Below are 17,739 nucleotides of genomic sequence, written 5' to 3' on the forward strand. Positions count from 1 at the left end.
TATATTATTATAATTTTAAGAATGAAATAAAAATAAATATAATTGACCTCAAAATCTGCATTTATGAAACAGCACTATTTAGACAATATGGCAGACGGAAGTAGACGTCATCAGTGCCAACTGCCAGCCAAATAGGTTTGCTAAAGTTGTGCTTTTTATAAGAAGAAAAGCACTTCTTCTCCATCTTTTGCAGCTTCGTATATTTTTTGTGTAGGGTACGTTAAATTAGTGGTAAAGAAACAGATTTAGTGTAATTATACCATGCGAACGCTTTTCTGACCCGCTTGCAATTTTGCATTTTGGTGGTGGTGAACGAAACATAAAACTGTTATTAGGTGAGATCTGGTAAGTCTATCGCATTTCAATTGTAATCGTCCACCGATTATATTCTAAATACCATTCTTGACTTCGATGTAATAAAGGTTATTGATTTAATGTTTTACTTTTTCTTGTAAATAACTATTTGTATATTATCGATATTTGTATTTTGTTATAATATTTTTTCTTATTATTTAAAAAAAATTATATGAAGGCTATAATAAATTTAAAAATGACTACTATTATGCACAATTACTTAAAGATGATAATCTTGTCAACTTATCATTGTTGCAGAGTCATTCAATAGTTAGTACACAGTGGACTTGACATTCATTTATATCTACAAATATGTTCATTTGGGATTGGTTTGCAGGAGTTTTAAATTATCTTGGTATGTATAACTTTTATTATGTTTTACATTATAAATTTATGTTATATAAAACATGTGTTTAAAGTGCATGTAAATTGATGATTTTATGAATATAAATGATTTTATTGTATTCCTTTTTTGAATATATAAAAAATGTATTTATATTTTATATTTAAATGAATATGTATAAATTTTGTAAAATTATTTAAAATTTTTAATATTGCTTTTAGTTTGATTTTTGTTTTTAATTTTTAGGTCTTTGGAAAAAGAGTGGTAAACTCTTGTTTCTTGGTTTAGATAATGCAGGCAAAACTACATTACTTCATATGCTCAAAGATGATCGACTAGCTCAACATGTGCCTACATTGCATCCAAGTAATTAATATTTAAAATAATAATTATTATATATATTTAGAGATATGTATAACAATTTTTTTAAACTTTGTTTTAACTTTGTTTATTATTCTATAATTTAATATTTTATTACAATGAATTATTTTCTAGTTTTGTATTATATATTTAAATAATATATTTTTTTTTCTTTTTTTTTTTTTAGATATTTAATTTCATTAATTGTATTTATACTTAATGTATTTTATTACATGTAATATATAATTTTATTATATATTACAGTTATTATAATTATAATATTGTATATATTTTTCTTCAGCTTCAGAAGAACTTTCCATTGGAAATATGAGGTTCACAACATTTGATCTTGGAGGACATCCCCAAGGTATAATTAATTGATTTGTTGTTTATATTTATATTTTATAATGTTATTTTATTAAAGTATAAGATATATTACAGCTCGAAGAGTTTGGAAAGATTATTTTCCTGCAGTGGATGCAATAGTATTTCTTGTTGATGCAAGTGATAGATCACGATTACCAGAATCAAAAGCTGAATTTGATGCACTTTTAACTGATGAACAACTTAGTTCATGTCCAGTTTTAGTGCTAGGTAATAAAATTGATAAACCAGGTGCAGCATCAGAAGATGAACTTAGAAATTATTTCAACCTTTATGGTCAAACAACAGGAAAGGTATGTATATAAATTATTAAATTTATGTAATATGTATAATTATATAAATTACATAAATTTTAGGGAAAGATTTCTCGCAGTGAAATACCTGGTCGTCCATTGGAATTATTTATGTGTTCAGTGTTGAAAAGACAAGGATATGGTGAAGGTTTCCGTTGGCTTGCTCAGTATATTGACTGAATGCATACAATAATTTAAATACTCAGATTTGTGGCAGTTTATTACATTTCCCTTTCCTCTGATTCATATTGGATGTTAGTACTGAAGTGTATTGTTATCCTTTATGTGAATTGTGCAGTAGGAAAGGAATATCAATATATAAACTGCAATAACAGATTCAGAACAGTGCAAATAAGTAAAACAAAAAAATCCGAAAAATACAATTTGACAAACGTGATAGAATTAATTTCTTTCATTTTAATACATGGAGCCTACAATCTATATAAATTGTTTTAATTCCATATAAGAAAGAGTTCTGTGAATTTCTGTCATTTGCAAATCATATTATGGAAGTACTTGATATAATAAAAATAATAAACGTTTTGATAAATAAAGTAATAAACTATTTAAGAATTTTAAGTGTTTTTAAAATTATTTTTTATAACGTAAATATTCTAATTACGTTAAAAATATTTTATGCATATTTGGGAAAATTAAAACAAATTTTGGCAAATGTATTTTGATATCTTTTATTAAAAGAATAATAAATGCATTTTATTTGATATTTTTTAATTAAAATTAAAAATATCAATGAATTTCATACATATTATTTGCTTAATATATTATCATTTTTTTTTTTTAAATTTTTGTTCTTAAAATAAAATACAAGTACAACTTGTAAAAAGATAAAAACGAATACATTTTATTATAAAACTATCAATATATTTGTAGTTACATTTTGGTAGTAAGTTTTTAAAATATTAATAAATGTCTTGTAAAATATCATAAATCGTCCGTATTATATTATATAGTTGTTTGTGTAAACTTGATTTAAAAATAGAATAACAAAAAATAAAAAACTTAAAAATAATATTTTTTTTTAATGTATTAACATAGTAATTGTAAATACTTATTAATATTTTGTTTATTATTTTTCAAATAAAGCATGTTGTTTTCTATTTCATACAATTTGTACTTTTTATGCTATTTCCCTGATATTCTAATCTAATTTAATACTGTGTAATTCATTTATTAAAAGATTAAATTGTTGATTTACATAATTGTCTGTTACTTCTATTAAGTTTTTGGGATTCCACTTTGGTTTTCTATCTTTATCGATTAAAACGGCTCTGACACCTATAAGATTAATAATTATATTAATAATAATAATAGTTATATAAAATTATTTTTTAAAGATAATAAATATATAATTATAAATGAATAATACATATTTATAAGTACCTTCGCAAAAATCACTAGTTTTGTTAAAAAAATTACACATTAATCTAAACTCCATCTTTAAACAATCTGCCAAATTCAATGTGCTTCCTTTTTGAATAGCACACATTGTAAACTTTAGAGCAGTAGGAGATGCTTTTAATAACATTTGCAATGTCTTTTTGGCCCATTCTGAATTATCTTCTTTTAATCTTCATCAAAATTTGCAATAAGTAAATATTTTAAAATATAATAAATTATATATATATATATAATTAATTAAACTATATTAAACGCATATATATATATATATATATATATCTAATTATTAAAGTAAAATTATATATCATATTTATAATTATTATTATATATCATTATATATCAGTTTACCTCTCTATAATTTCTTCTATACATGATGCAGAAAAATATTTATCTATTTTACTCATATATGGTGCTAAACAAAATTCTTGATTCAATGTTTTAGATTGATATTTATTTAAGATTTCTTTAATATCAGATTTATCAGTCATCAGTAAATCTTCTTTTAAATTTGGTAGTTTCTCAGAAGGAATAAAATGTGTTGCAATACCAGCAAGTAATACATCAATACCTAATATAATATAAAATTATGATTTATAATATAAAACATTTAAAATATGTATTAATGAATTTAATAATTTTTCATACCTTGTAATCGATCTCCAGTCAATCCAAGATAAAGTCCTAATTTACCTTTTAGTCTAGGTAAAAAATAAGTTCCACCAACATCAGGAATTAATCCAACTTCTGTTTCTGGCATTGCAAATAATGTTTTTTCTGTAGCAATTCGATATTTACCATGAACTGATATTCCAACACCACCTCCCATAGTTATTCCATTTATTGTTGCTATATATGGTATTTTATATGTACCAATGAGATGATTTAAGCTATATATTTATGAAAGATTATATATGAAAGATTTAATAAATTAATTGAATAATTCTTAAATTTATATAATTCTAAAATATTTAATAATATACTTTAAAGTAATGTTTTGAAACTTACGTATATTCCTTTTTCAAAAATGTTTCACCTAAGACTTTATTATCATTATCTCTTATTTCATTAGCAATAGATTTTATATCACCACCTGCACAAAATGCTTTATCTCCTGCACCTTCAATTATCACTAATTTTTTAGATGATTCCCATTTCTTAAGTACTGGATATATTTTTTCAACCATTGATAAATTTAAAGCATTTAGTGCTTTTGGACGATTCAATATAATAATACCTTTATTTCCAACCTTATTTAAAAAAAATATATTTATTATAAATATATAATTTATATTATTAACTTTATAATTATAGATATACATACTTCTTTAAATAAGACATCATTTTCTATATTTGTTTGTTGTGCTTCCTTGCCTGCAATTGCACTTTTATGAGGTACTGGAATTTCAAGAGGTGGTAAAGAATCTGGTTGAGGTTGAGGTTGAGGTTGAGGTTGAGGTTGAGGTTGGGGTTGAGGTAATGGTTGAGGAAGTGCAGGTTCTACTATAGGACCTAAATTATTTTTTTAATAATTAATTTTAATTAATTTATATATCAGTATATTCATTATTAATACTTAATTCATAATCTATCTTTAAAATTCTTTATTAAACATATTTAACATATTTAACATATTTTATTAACATTATTAAAAATTAAAAATTTAAAAATTTTTCAAAAACCTGGTATTTCTATTATAGGAGTTCTTTGAGGATAAGGAGCAGTTGGATATGGTTCTGATGGTTCTGTTTCAGGTAATATAATAGGTTTTGGATTTTGATTAGCAAATTTTAAACCTGTATCCTTACCTCCACCTGAAGTTTGTGTTGATAAATACCTTAGAGTATTAATTGAATTACCACCCACACAATTTAATTTTAATGCACTATTTTTTATCTAATAAAAAAAAGAATATTAATTGTGATTTGATTACAAAATTTTATATAAAAAATAATTACCATTTTGATTCTTGAATATTTATTTTATACGATTATATTAAGTATAAAATAGGAAATATTAATATAGATATAAAATATCACACAACAAATAATACAAACAAATTTGGTATATTAATATAGGTTATCAAATTGTATGTTGATATTCTTATTTTTTTAATATGTAATACGTAATATAAAATGATAATTGTATTGATGAAATCATTACGTAATAATACATCGAAATTTTATTGACGAAATATGTAAATACATTAATGGTATGTAAAATATGATTTAACTGTCAATATTTAAATATAAAAATAAAATATTGAAAATATAATTAAATATTATATTAATTATAATTAAATAATGAGTTAATTGTAAATATTACATTATAATAAAATAGTTATGTTATGTTATTATTATGTTATAATAATATAATAAATATTATTTATGACGTAACAAATATTAAGGTTAAAATTAAGAAAATAAGGAGAAAAAAATATTTTTAAATATTTCATAATTAATTATTATATAATTTTAATTACAATAAAAAAATTTTTATTAAAAGCAAATTAAGTAATAAAATTTTTTATTATCATTATTTATAATTTTATTATTAATATTAAAATTTTAATATTATTATTATTTATAAAAACAAAACAAATATATTAATATATATTTTTTTAATATATATTAATATATATTTAAAACATTTTTGAGAAACTAAAATCATGTTTCCATTAAAATATTTAATAATATATTTGATGATCCGTTATATCATATAATATATGATCCGTTAAATCATAGTACCAACATATCTATTACATCATCATAGAAGTTTAACCTTTTCGACTCTATCAAAAATTCTTACGAATACTGTAAAACAATAATCAAAATAATGTTCAAATGTTTTAATATAGTCAATAGATCTATAAAGACTTTGCAAAAAAATAATACATGTGCATTTAGTTTTCAAAGTTTAAAAAAACTTTGTGAAATATATTTGACTGAAACACCTGAAATTACAAAACCTCCTTATAATTTTATTTGTCAAGTTGGTAATCCTGTTTTAAGACAGAAAACATCATTTATAGATGAAAAAATAATACAAACGCAAGAATTTCAAAAAGTATGTTTTTATATTTTATTAATTTATATCTTTAAATAATTGTTCAATTTAAAAAATAAATTGTAAATAATTTTGTTTTCTTATTAAAATACTTAAGATAATAAATTAATGTTTTAAATTGAAATTTATTCTCGCATTATAAGAAAATATAGAAATTATAAAATTAAACTTAATAATACTTCATTAGATATATATAATAATACTTCTATCTTATATCTAATGAAAAAGATTTTTATAATAAAAATATTTACTTTAAAAATTATATAATTAATAAAGGTATTTTTTTCAATTATATGATTTATTTTATTACAAATTCATATTAATTTTTTTATTGTAGATACTTGATCATTTATATAAATTATTAAAAAAATATGATACAGTAGGATTAGCAGCACCACAAATTGGCTTACCTTGGCAATTATTTGCTATTGAAGTGACAGAAGAATCTGTAAAATGTATTCATCCATATATACGAAAATGTTATGATATCATACCTTATCCATTAACATATTTTATTAATCCAAAAATGAAAATAATAAATTCTGAAGAAATTGTACATTTTGAAACATGTGCGAGTATTCATTGTTATTATGCAGAAGTACCAAGACCAAAAGAAGTTCAAATTGAAGCTCTTAATAAATTTGGAGAACCATTTTCTATGAAAGCAGAAGGTTGGTTAGCTAGAATTGTTCATCATGAAATGGATCATTTAAAAGTAAGTATATTTTCCCTTATCATTTTATTTGATCATTTGTTTTTTTAACTATTATATTATATATATTATAGTTTTTCATTTCTTTAATTGATTATATCATCAAAATTTACTGTACATTTATTGTCTATAGCTTTATTTAGCCTTATCATGCTAAGAATTAAAAGATTAATAAAAAATAATATAAATATATTATATTTAATTATATATTTATTATTATATAAATATATTATATAAATATATTATATAAATATATTATATTTAATAATATATTTTATTATTTTTTAGGGTCATTTATATACTGATAGAATGTTTCCATTTTCATTTAATTATGGTGAGTGGGATAAAATAGATAAATATGAAAAAGATATTGTTAATTGATTAACTATTTCATAGGATAATTTTGTAAAATTACTTATATTAATTTATGTTAATATAATGAAAATATATATACTTTTGGGTTTTTTTATTTTATAGAAAATTATAGTTACATTTTCCCAAAAATTTGTTAGTTATTTAATAAATCAATTAATTTTATGAATAAGTATTATAAGCCATTTTAACATATTTATATTATTATAATAATTAATATAGAAGATAAAACAGAAGTAAATTAAAATATAATAAAAATGTGTGAATTGTGAAAATCATAAATAAATATAAAATTTTATTTGAAAAATATTTTGCTTTTTATAGAAATATAATTTCTATAAACAATTTCTATAAACAATTCTATAAACAAAAATAATAATATATGTAAAATTTTAATCAGTGATTTAATTAATACAGGATAAAAACATCTATATATTTATACATACAGGATATGTCATTTATATTTCAGCATCTAAATCAATGTATTTTTTATAAAATAGATACAAATCACATTAATTATTTCTTTTAATATCGTATATTTTCATTTCTTAATTTTTATACTATTTGTTTATGATGAAAGTACAATTTTTAGGAAGCTTTTCCCTGCAAAAAGAAGCAGTCTCTCGTATTATTATTCACATATTTTTAAACATATCAAATAATATATTCTCTTCTCACTTTACCAAGCTTAAGCTTTTTTCAATACATTTAATATATGTAGTTACACATACATTTAGACTTAACTATTATATTAAAAAGCGTTTATTTTTCCCAGAGTGTTCTTCCTCCGTACAGCGTTACAGTGGAAAATATAAATAATATCGATTAATATTGAAATAATTATTAATTCACTTAGTTTTCAGTTTGGCCGATTTAAAAAAAAATTTTTTATTTCTTTTGTTTGATATAAATACATAAATTAAATGTAATAATCGAACAACGTTTGCAAAACATTGTCAGTACTAAATATACATTATTTCTTTTTTAATCAAAAAAAAAAAAAAATAATTTTCGTATTAAAATATTATATATATTAAACTAAATTTATTTTTACAAAGAATTATAACATTAATGATTAATTTTTACGATGTATTTAGCATTTATATATTATTAACATTTTGTATATAACAATTTATTTAAATAAATATATGGTATAGACAACCAAAGTAAATATACACTTTCGCTCAAAAATTTTAAGAATTTTATTAGATTTATTTGAAAATTGGAAAAAATTATAAATTATTGATAAATGAAATATTAAGATACAAATCAGATTATACAAACAATTAAGTAAATATATTTTCAACAAAATAATTATTCCATAAATTATTCATTTATTCATAAATACATTTGTTCATTTTTAGAACGAAAATGTTTATCATAACTATTTTTAAATTGTAATAGAACATTATCTATATTTTTTATATTAATTATAATATTTTCGTTATTTTTTTTTTTAAACAATAATACTTGAAATCAAACAAGATATAAGCTTGTTTAAGTAGCAAAATTTCATTAAAAATATAGACTTTTCATTTTTTAAAGAAACTATTATCTGAAATAGAAAACATTTTCGTTCGATGAAAATTAGTATTCTTTCCTATTAGATTTATTATACCAATACACAGTAGGAACACTTAGTAGTAGGAAGAATTAATTAAGCAGTTTATGTTTTACAAAACTGCACACATTAAACTACTATATCATGATCTATGTCCTTATAAATTTCTCATTAAAATTCTATTTTTGTTAGAAAAAGGAAACTTTTTCATAAACATATGCAGATAGCAGTAGGTAGATTATTGGTCCGTTAATGTTTATACATACATACACTAAACAATTTAACTTATATGTAATATAACTAAGTATGTTTTAATGTAAATTTAACTTTTCATCTTCTTATATTGTGCTATAACAATATAAGCAAAAAAAAATATGAAAATATTTTATTTTTTCATAAAGTTAAATGTATGAAGCAAAGTTTTGATTCACGTTCCAAATAAAAAATCTTCTAAATAAGAAGATTCTTATTAGAATCATAAAGTGCACAACTTTATAATTTGTTCGGCAATATAATTATCACTATCGTATAATAGTTTGTAAAATTAATAGTTTTTAAAAGAATTTTTAAATTTTTTTTTATTTATCAAATCTATCGATAAAAAATAAAAATGCAAAAAAGATCATTTTTTTTTTATGAATCCTTTGATTTTCATCGTCGCGTTCGATTCAGCGTAGTTTACATCGAAACGGAAATATTTATTCTAATAGCGGATAGTTAACGTTTCTATTGAACATAGTGAACAATTATTTGAGCTTTCTGGTCTGATCTGATCTGATCATAACAGGTCTGCGTGCGTTATGATCTAGAATTTAACGGCTCCTCAATCTCTCTCTATTTCATTCGCGATGAATCTTGAAGAGGTCGACTTTTTATGGATATGTACTCTTATATCCAGGTATGTACTCGTTGCTGAGCGCTTTCTTCTTCCTGTCAAGACACGTGACCCATAGTTTGCGAGGTTTTCCATTTCCTTCCTCGATGCTCAGCCAAAAATCGATCGTTTCCTCCTCTCGATCGTAGACACATATGTATTCGCGGCGTACCTATTAAAAATTAAAAATCGATCTTATTTGTATCGATATATTAATAGTATAGTTTTTTTTCTTTTTACATTTCTAATGATACAGTAAAATTGTATTTTGGAATTTAGGAACTAATTTTTCTCGTTAGGAAGAAGGATTTTTCATTTATAAATAAGAATTCTAGATGCATAAATTCGATCAGGCATTAATTAACATAAAGATATATTGCATCTACACAAAAGTTGATTTCTTACTTCATAAATTCATTTATGAATCGTTCATAATGAAACATATATGCAAATAATATACGTTTATACGCTGAGTTGTAATGATTTCTTTCTTATCGATCGAGCTCGTGTGAAAATACCGATCGAGATGTTTTTTTTTTCTTTTTCTCGATTCGTTCGATTCGTACGTAAAGTTGTTAAAAGCTACCTGTTACCGAACGAATCAATTTTCAGAGTCGTCGTGTCAATTTCGTTACTCTATTTCGTCTCGCGATTCATTGGCTTTGGCATTGGCTGTGGCGAGGTCGTGCAAATCTATGTAAGAATTTTGCGCGTCCGTATGGGTGTCATCGTGCTCGAATCGTGACTCGCTCGTGGATGCCATTGTAGACGATGTTGTGCAAGAGCGTTCCAAAGACGTGGACGAGGACGTACCGTTCCGTGATATCCTTGTGTTCGTTTGAGGACTTCCTGTGCAACTGTATCGCGACGTTAACGCCTCCGATCGTGATAACGAGGGCTCGGGCGGAACTTTTACCATAGGACACCAGGAGAAAAAATGGGCGAATCCGCGTCGAAATCTGCGAAGTATTGAGAAAAAGACTTTGTTTAATTATTATTGATCAAATTTTCATTTTCAAAAAACGAATTTTTATTGTTTCAATTTTAGACGCTTTTATATTTTTCGTAATTGAAAAATTCTTGTAGAAATTGGACAGAGGTTTAATCTAACCTCGTAGTTTTTCGAGGGAAAATATCGGTGGAGAAACGGTACATTTCAAACGAATAGGTAATATTTTATTGGAAAGTGAAAGAGTTTTTTTTTTCCGTTTCTTTCTTTTTTTTTTTTTTTTTTTTTTTGTTTTTTCGTGAGTATAGGCGAACGAGTGTTGTAGGACGAGAACTATTGGCCTATTGTGAGGAAATTGTTCGTTACGGACAGTAGTATTTTAGTTGTTTGGTACGAAACGATGATACCGGTGTGCATCGCTAGAATTTCACCGAAACAATTCCTGTGTATGACGTGTAAAGGGATTCTGGTAAATGGCTATTTTCAAATCAATCACCTGGCACCCGTTTCATTCAGTTTGTGGGACAAACAATGTTGTCTGGATTTGTCTTCGACGGTTCGTGCGGTTTTTTGATATATGATATATATAGATATATGTATATATGGTATCAACCAAACCGCAATTAAAATTTATATTTTATGATGGATATACTATGGATTTTTCGATAAAATTTGAAATTATTCTTTTTTTTAAATGATAATAAATCAATTTTAAATATACATATCGCGCGTACGTGTGAAAATTGTTTACACATGACGAAACATAAATAGCGAGTGAAAATTAACCTTAAAGAGCAGTTTTAATTTAAAGTACGATACGTTTTGACGCAGCGACGATATCGAAATCAATAAAGTTCTAAAAACTATTACTAGTTGAAAACTTAAGATCGATTAAGTTTTGATTATTGAATTATCGAATAATAATTAAAATGTTTTGCACTTTTGATTAACGTAATTATTAAAACGAATTTACACGTGCAACGAGGAAAATTTGCCAATCATTTTTTTTAAGCAAAGTGAAATTTTATTGAAAATCATCCTGATCATGGAATACCTAAGAAATTTTTTAATTAATTCATATTTATTTACAAAGGTACTTACATGATGTTTTATAAAGTAATATTTTACCTGGAATTCATCCAACAGTAGATTATGGGATTATACATGCTGTTAGACATCGCAAGCCAGTAAATACCCAAGAAAACTTCTTGGATATACGATTCATTCGTAACCTCCGGAAAATACGACGTTATGATGAAGTATACGTGAAAAGGTAACCAGCATATCGCAAATATTAGTACCACCACGATCATCATTTTTACCACCTAAAAAAAACAACGTTCATATTTATTTAACTAACGTCTTGTTTTTTTTTTCAATCAGAATTAATCGAAGGAAATTATTTAAAAAAAGTGTATAATTGTCGTGAAATATATATAAAAATAGATAGGAAAATCAAGATGGAAGAGAAAAATTCATAAAATAGTAGAATATTCGTTTTCGAAACCAGGCAAGTCAATTCCCTTAAATTCTAATTCTTTTACTCGCGAGTCATGCGGCTAAAATAGAGCTTATTACTCAAAGTGGAATTATATCTTTTCCGCGAACGAATTTAATCTAAATTCTTTTCGATAAAAGGATATACATATTTTTTTATATTCGTAATATAATTTACACCGTGATCTTGACAATCCTGTTACGAAATGTCCATTTAATGCCCACGATTTTTATTTCTCGTCGTAAAACGAAAAGAGAAAAATTCGTTCGAACTGCATAAAGCAATTACAACGAAACCTCTCGAGCAACCTCTTTCGCGTTAAAGCCGCTTAAACAATTTTCGACAGCTAGCGAAAGTTTGAAGAGCAGAAAGAGGAAATCGTGTGTCCACCGTTGTCCAAAGTTTGACAACCGCGCTTGAACTCCATCTTAAAGTTCGGTCCAACGGAATTTAACTCGTCATTGTCCGGCCCCACTTTACGGAGCCACTCGCCTATGAAATTGTATCATTGTGCCATTATTATACGCGTCACGGGATGAGCGCGGTTACACCGACATTCCAACGTATTCAAGCGATTCAACTTCGTCCGTCGAAAGTAGAATCTCAACAGGCCATCTATTGCACATTTTATTCGTATAACCAGACTTCCAAGAATACAATTTCACATTCGTATTTTACGAGAAGATGTATCGTACAAGGAGGTTCGCTTGATCCATCCAACTCGATGAAATTTTCCTCGAGAATTTGCATTTTTTTTTTTAACTTATCTCATCGTTTGGATCTAGAAATTTATACACGCAAGAGCGTGCGAGTCTCGCCACTCATTCATTAATCGATCGCTTTTCGACTCCGTGCGTGGGCTCGACCATCTCAATCCCCTCGATTAATACTATTTTTTGCTATTATCTTCGCTCGTCATTTCCTTGTTTTCTTGATCGAGGTGGCGCGCTTTTTAATTTATAATCGCGCGTAGGGAAGGGAGATTGATTTCTGGAAGTCCAATCCACCGCCCACGATTAAAACTTTTTCTTCTTTCTTGGATATATCTCCTCGGTCGTTGCCGAGGGTCATCGTGGAACATTGTTACCGGTGAGATGGACACTCGATGTATGGAAGAAAACGAGTCTTCTTTGTCGGTTAATCGAAATCCAATAGGACCACTTGGGGAAGAAGATGGTCTCGTATTCCTATGCAATACTATTTCCCTTGTCTTTTTTCCCGCTCGTCGCGTTCATTTAATTAAACGATCGCTTGATTGACGTGTTTTCTCTCTCTCTCTCTCTCTCTCTCTCTCTCTCTCTCTCTCTCTCTCTCTCTCTCTTCTATTTGCCGTTCAAAAGAAAAATTTATTTTCGCAATAATTATTATTTTTAAAAATTTACAGAGAGAAAGAAGAAAAAGGTTTAGAAATGATTTTGAAAAGTAATAATATGTGAAATTGAATCGCGAGATTTAACGTGTACGTGTGCGGAACAAAAGAAATTTTCGTTTTATCGAAAATTTTATACGATCTGATCCATAAATCCTAAGATATCTTTCTCTTTCTCTCTCTTTTTTACTCGACTCTTGCCCTCGAAAAGAAAAATTTATTTTCGTAATAATTATTATTTTTAGAGATTTTAAAGGGGGAAAGAAGAAAGAGAGCTTAAAAATTATTTTGAAAAATAATAATATGTGAAATTGAATCGCGAGATTTAACAAAAGAAATTTCATTTTCTTTCCATAAGATCGTAAAATATCTTGGTGCACGGAGTTCGTGATTATTCATGGATTAAAGAATTTATAAGGGGAACAACATTTTTCGAAGAAAATTCTCGTTTTTTCCCCTTTAAAAGAATTCTTTTTTCAAATATTTTCGCTCCTTTGAAAATTATCTTCCGTTCTCCGAGGAATACATTATACAGCCATAGGAGAACTATCGGACTTTCACGACGAGAGCGGTACAGAGAAGTTGCATCAAGAGCAGGTGTTGCCTTCAGAGGAAACTTCCGTCTAAAAAAAAACCGCGCTGAAATACTGGCATTCAACTTTAAAAAAAAAAAAAAAAAAAAAATATCTTTTTGAAACACAGAAGAAACACAGAAGAATGATTAAATTGTTATCACGAGAAATTTAGTAAAGCATGCATACATCAGCTTTAAAATTTTTGCTATAAAAATATAACGATTTAACGATACATTCCGTTATATAAATATTTAAAAAAAAATTATATTTTCGATCAAATCGTAATAATAATAATAACAATAATAATAATAATAATAATAATAATAATAACAATTAATAAAATTTCAAAGTCCAATTTTCCTTGTTCCTTGAGGATAATAATCTACTCGGTTATAAAATTCTAACATCACGAATAACTCGTACGATCGTATAAAAATTTATATAGAGATCATTTAGACGTCGTATAAGGGAGAATTAAAAGAACATGGATGAAAAACTTTTGTGATCCGCTTGTTTCAAAATAATCCGACGAAGCATGAAATTAACGTGAATATGAAATCTTTATGTTTATGCACACGTGCGCGAAAACTTTTTTTAAAAAAAAATCTGTGAAATTTTAATCGATAATTTTATTAATGATTGATGACGTTTTCGTTTCCGCGTTATTAATCTCTTTGAATACGTGTTCAACGACTGCGAAGAATTTTTGGATCGATCGACCGATCTTTCGTTGAACTTCTTCTTCAGCATTTTTTGTCACAGAGACGAGGAAAGATAATTAAAATTAAATCTGTCATCGCCTTCAACGTGATACGTGTCAAGAAAAAGTTGAAAAAGATCAAGGAATCGGGTCACAACTACCAATTACCATTACGATGTTTCACTAGTGAATTTAGTTTACGAGAAGGTGTGGCAAATACCTGGTAAATGTATATTAAATGTATAATTAGAAATTATAGCTCGGTTTAACGTCTAACCGAGTTGTGTTCCACCTATGTGCAAATATCACGTAATTTCACGTGTCTGTCTGGACAAGCCTGGATATATTTTAAAATAATATCTTAATATCTTACGATATATTAAATGAGTTTGAATTTTGTTTGGAAAAAAACATTCTAAAAACTCTGTTGAAATATTCAATTCGATTTTCACGATTGATTTTATGCGATTTTTATTTTAAACGATTTGAATCTTTTTTTCTTTTTACCAAAAGATTAATTTGGAATGGCTGATCTCTAACGATTCTTTTCGTTCGAATGACGTCCAAGGAAAATTGGAAAGAATCGAAAAATCGTCAGTTGATTTTAGACTTTTCCTCGTTTTTTCCTCGCAAACGACCAATATAGGGGAAATAATACTCTCCTTCTCTCTCTCTCTCTCTCTCTCTCTCTCTCTCTCTCTCTTCTTTTGCAGAGAATTGGAAATTTTGAAAGGATGAAATGCATGGATAGATGTGGAAGAAATTTGACTCGAAATAAAATGTGACGATTCGATTTTTTAATCTTAATTATTTTCGAAAACATCGATAAGATGAAAAATTTGTTTCGCAAAATTATATTCCAAGAGATCGAAATATTACAATTACTGGGTCGAGCCAAATATTCTATGGGTGCTTTCCAGAATTAATTTATAGCGATATACCATTCTATAAATTGTATTTTATAGTAGTTAATGGCTTGTATGTAGGTTACTTGGCATACGAGCCAACTATCATAGAGTAACGTAAAACTCTCTCTCTTAATTATCGAAAAATTTTTCAATTTTCGTTCGGACGAAAATCACGAGATAGGGAGACTCAATTTTTGAAAAAATGTCGAATCAAACAGATCGTACGAAAAGATCTCTAATTGATATCGATATAATTGTAAAAAAAAAAAAAAAAAAAAAAATGTTTGAAGATTTCTGAAAAATAATTCTCCATTCGATCCTCTTCGAAGGAAGAATATTCTCTCTAAAATGGTGCAATAAAACGGTCTCGATGAATTGGATTTACGGTTTTAAATAGAAGCACTGTTATCAGTCTCCAAGATGCTACTATTTTACATGCATCGTAATTGAATTTCGTTAAATGTGTTCGAGGAATTTATCGTGAATTTTATCGTGGATTAAACGAAATGCAACAATATAAGTAAGTAAAAGTAAGAAAAGAAACGTGTGTCTGCAAACGCTTTATCCATTTTCAAGATGGCGTCTCTCGTTACGAATATGCTTCACATATTACGGAAATTTATAAATTTATCACTCTTTCATTATTTTTATCTTCCTTTCTAAGTCCAATGTACTATTAATCCCTTCTTAATTAATTCTGCGAATTGAACATGATACATTTCATATTTTTATTATAAATACTTTTATAAAGTATTTACATACATTTCTAACTAATCGTTTAAATATCAATCGCAAAGGACAAAAGAAATATAAGGTTTCATTTAAATTAAAATGTGATCAAATATAAAGATTATACGACGTGATATCAAATAAAGAGGATACGATTTGTTGAAATTTTAGAAATTGCTCCACATTGAAAAGATTCAATCGCGTGATAAAATAAGGGAAGGTTATTTCTTTCGAAGAAAATAGGCTATCGAGAATGTATACCTGTTAAATAATAGGAAATTTTGAAACGATGAAATATATTGTTTCCATCCAATACACAGAGAATGTGTAATCATGTTACATATGGAAGAATTGGATTATTTTTACGTGCACGTTCGATTGAAAGTTTGCAATTTTTCGGCTCGTTTTCCAGATCGATCGTGCATCGTGCGTCAAAAATTGGTCGCTTCGTCGAAAAAAAAAAGAAAGAAAGAAAGTATTTTAACCGGTTTATTAATCGGATCCAGGTCTTATATTATTACCTTTTCGTGCAACCTCGAGTTGCAATTACAACAGAAAACATGTTGTAAACAAGTGCATGAAATCATATCGCGGTTTAATAACGAAATGTGGGATTAATAACGAAACAACCGTTGCGTTGGGGAATAAATGAAAGCCAATTTTGTTGCCCGATAACGGGTGAATGCTCATGTAGTCGAAAATAATGGTCGTGCAAAAACTTCAACTGGATTCGAGTGGATTCAATTCTTCTCTGTTTTTCTTTTTCTTTTTCTTTTTTTTTTTTACACTCTTCGAATACTCGTCGTCGATTTTTTAAAATATAATATAATACAATTCGATCGATATTACATTCGTAATGTAATATCTTTAAATCGAGTCATTTATTTTTGTATTTTCATGTTTACGTTCTCACGATCGTTTATCATGTTGATCAAGAGGCACGCAAGAATAAAATTAATTAAAATCGATTAATCGAGATTGTTTATATAGTTTCGTAAGAAAAAAGAAAAGTTCATCGTTTCATTTTACTCGACTTGACTTACTATAGTATATTAATATAATATATATATATATATTATTATATGATATAATATATTATATATTATACTATAGTAGAGTTTATTATATGATATATAAATATTATATATTTATCATATATTATTATTACTTAATATTATAATGCTATTATATTACTTTATAATATAATATAGTATATTAAGTATTATAATACTATATATTATATTATTTTATATATATTATAATACTTATATTATAT

General features: G+C 26.0%; 4 protein-coding genes across 10 annotated transcripts in view; 2 read left to right on the forward strand and 2 right to left on the reverse strand.

Moving 5' to 3' along the window:
• Positions 1–2,313, forward strand: part of LOC122712973 (GTP-binding protein SAR1) — a 20,948-nt gene extending 18,635 nt beyond the window's left edge. Inside the window, exons 1-6 of one of the 5 annotated variants that reach the window (XM_043933065.1) lie at positions 84–215; positions 613–709; positions 944–1,063; positions 1,359–1,424; positions 1,499–1,734; positions 1,798–2,313. In XM_043933065.1, the coding sequence (XP_043789000.1) occupies positions 667–709; positions 944–1,063; positions 1,359–1,424; positions 1,499–1,734; positions 1,798–1,914 (582 nt within the window). In that variant the 5' untranslated portion in view covers positions 84–215; positions 613–666 and the 3' untranslated portion in view covers positions 1,915–2,313. Of the gene's footprint in view, positions 1–83; positions 346–375; positions 423–612; positions 710–943; positions 1,064–1,358; positions 1,425–1,498; positions 1,735–1,797 lie in introns of those variants that run through there. The other 4 variants (XM_043933067.1, XM_043933064.1, XM_043933066.1 and 1 more) reach the window with 4 other exon arrangements.
• Positions 2,314–2,731: 418 nt separating this feature from the next.
• Positions 2,732–5,289, reverse strand: LOC122712972 (3-hydroxyisobutyryl-CoA hydrolase, mitochondrial). 3 transcript variants are annotated; one of them, XM_043933061.1, is made up of 8 exons: positions 5,109–5,289; positions 4,959–5,046; positions 4,475–4,662; positions 4,159–4,400; positions 3,799–4,040; positions 3,502–3,721; positions 3,136–3,323; positions 2,732–3,030 (listed from the first exon to the last, which is right to left on the reverse strand). In XM_043933061.1, exons 1-8 carry the CDS (start codon positions 5,109–5,111, stop codon positions 2,894–2,896), a joined length of 1,308 nt encoding a protein of 435 aa, XP_043788996.1. In that variant the 5' UTR covers positions 5,112–5,289; the 3' UTR covers positions 2,732–2,893. The 3 variants fall into 3 exon arrangements, with proteins under 3 accessions (XP_043788996.1, XP_043788998.1, XP_043788997.1); XM_043933063.1 differs by having other exon boundaries at positions 4,475–4,524; positions 5,109–5,284; XM_043933062.1 differs by having other exon boundaries at positions 4,475–4,548; positions 5,109–5,283.
• A 641-nt stretch (positions 5,290–5,930) lies between these two features.
• On the forward strand, positions 5,931–7,378 carry LOC122712927 (peptide deformylase, mitochondrial-like). The gene is made up of 3 exons (XM_043932958.1): positions 5,931–6,216; positions 6,554–6,931; positions 7,217–7,378. Exons 1-3 carry the CDS (start codon positions 5,986–5,988, stop codon positions 7,307–7,309), a joined length of 702 nt encoding a protein of 233 aa, XP_043788893.1. The 5' UTR covers positions 5,931–5,985; the 3' UTR covers positions 7,310–7,378.
• Positions 7,379–8,861: 1,483 nt separating this feature from the next.
• The window catches only part of LOC122713071 (tachykinin-like peptides receptor 99D), a 31,794-nt gene continuing 22,916 nt past the window's right edge, over positions 8,862–17,739 (reverse strand). Inside the window, exons 4-6 of the mRNA XM_043933218.1 lie at positions 11,813–12,009; positions 10,549–10,694; positions 8,862–9,907 (exon numbers count right to left, since the gene is read on the reverse strand). Of these exons, the coding sequence (XP_043789153.1) occupies positions 9,795–9,907; positions 10,549–10,694; positions 11,813–12,009 (456 nt within the window). The 3' untranslated portion in view covers positions 8,862–9,794. The remainder of the gene's footprint in view (positions 9,908–10,548; positions 10,695–11,812; positions 12,010–17,739) is intronic.

This window comes from Apis laboriosa, unplaced genomic scaffold (assembly GCF_014066325.1).
Source record: "Apis laboriosa isolate Shangri-la unplaced genomic scaffold, ASM1406632v1 scaffold21_cov150, whole genome shotgun sequence".
NCBI lineage: Eukaryota > Metazoa > Arthropoda > Insecta > Hymenoptera > Apidae > Apis > Apis laboriosa.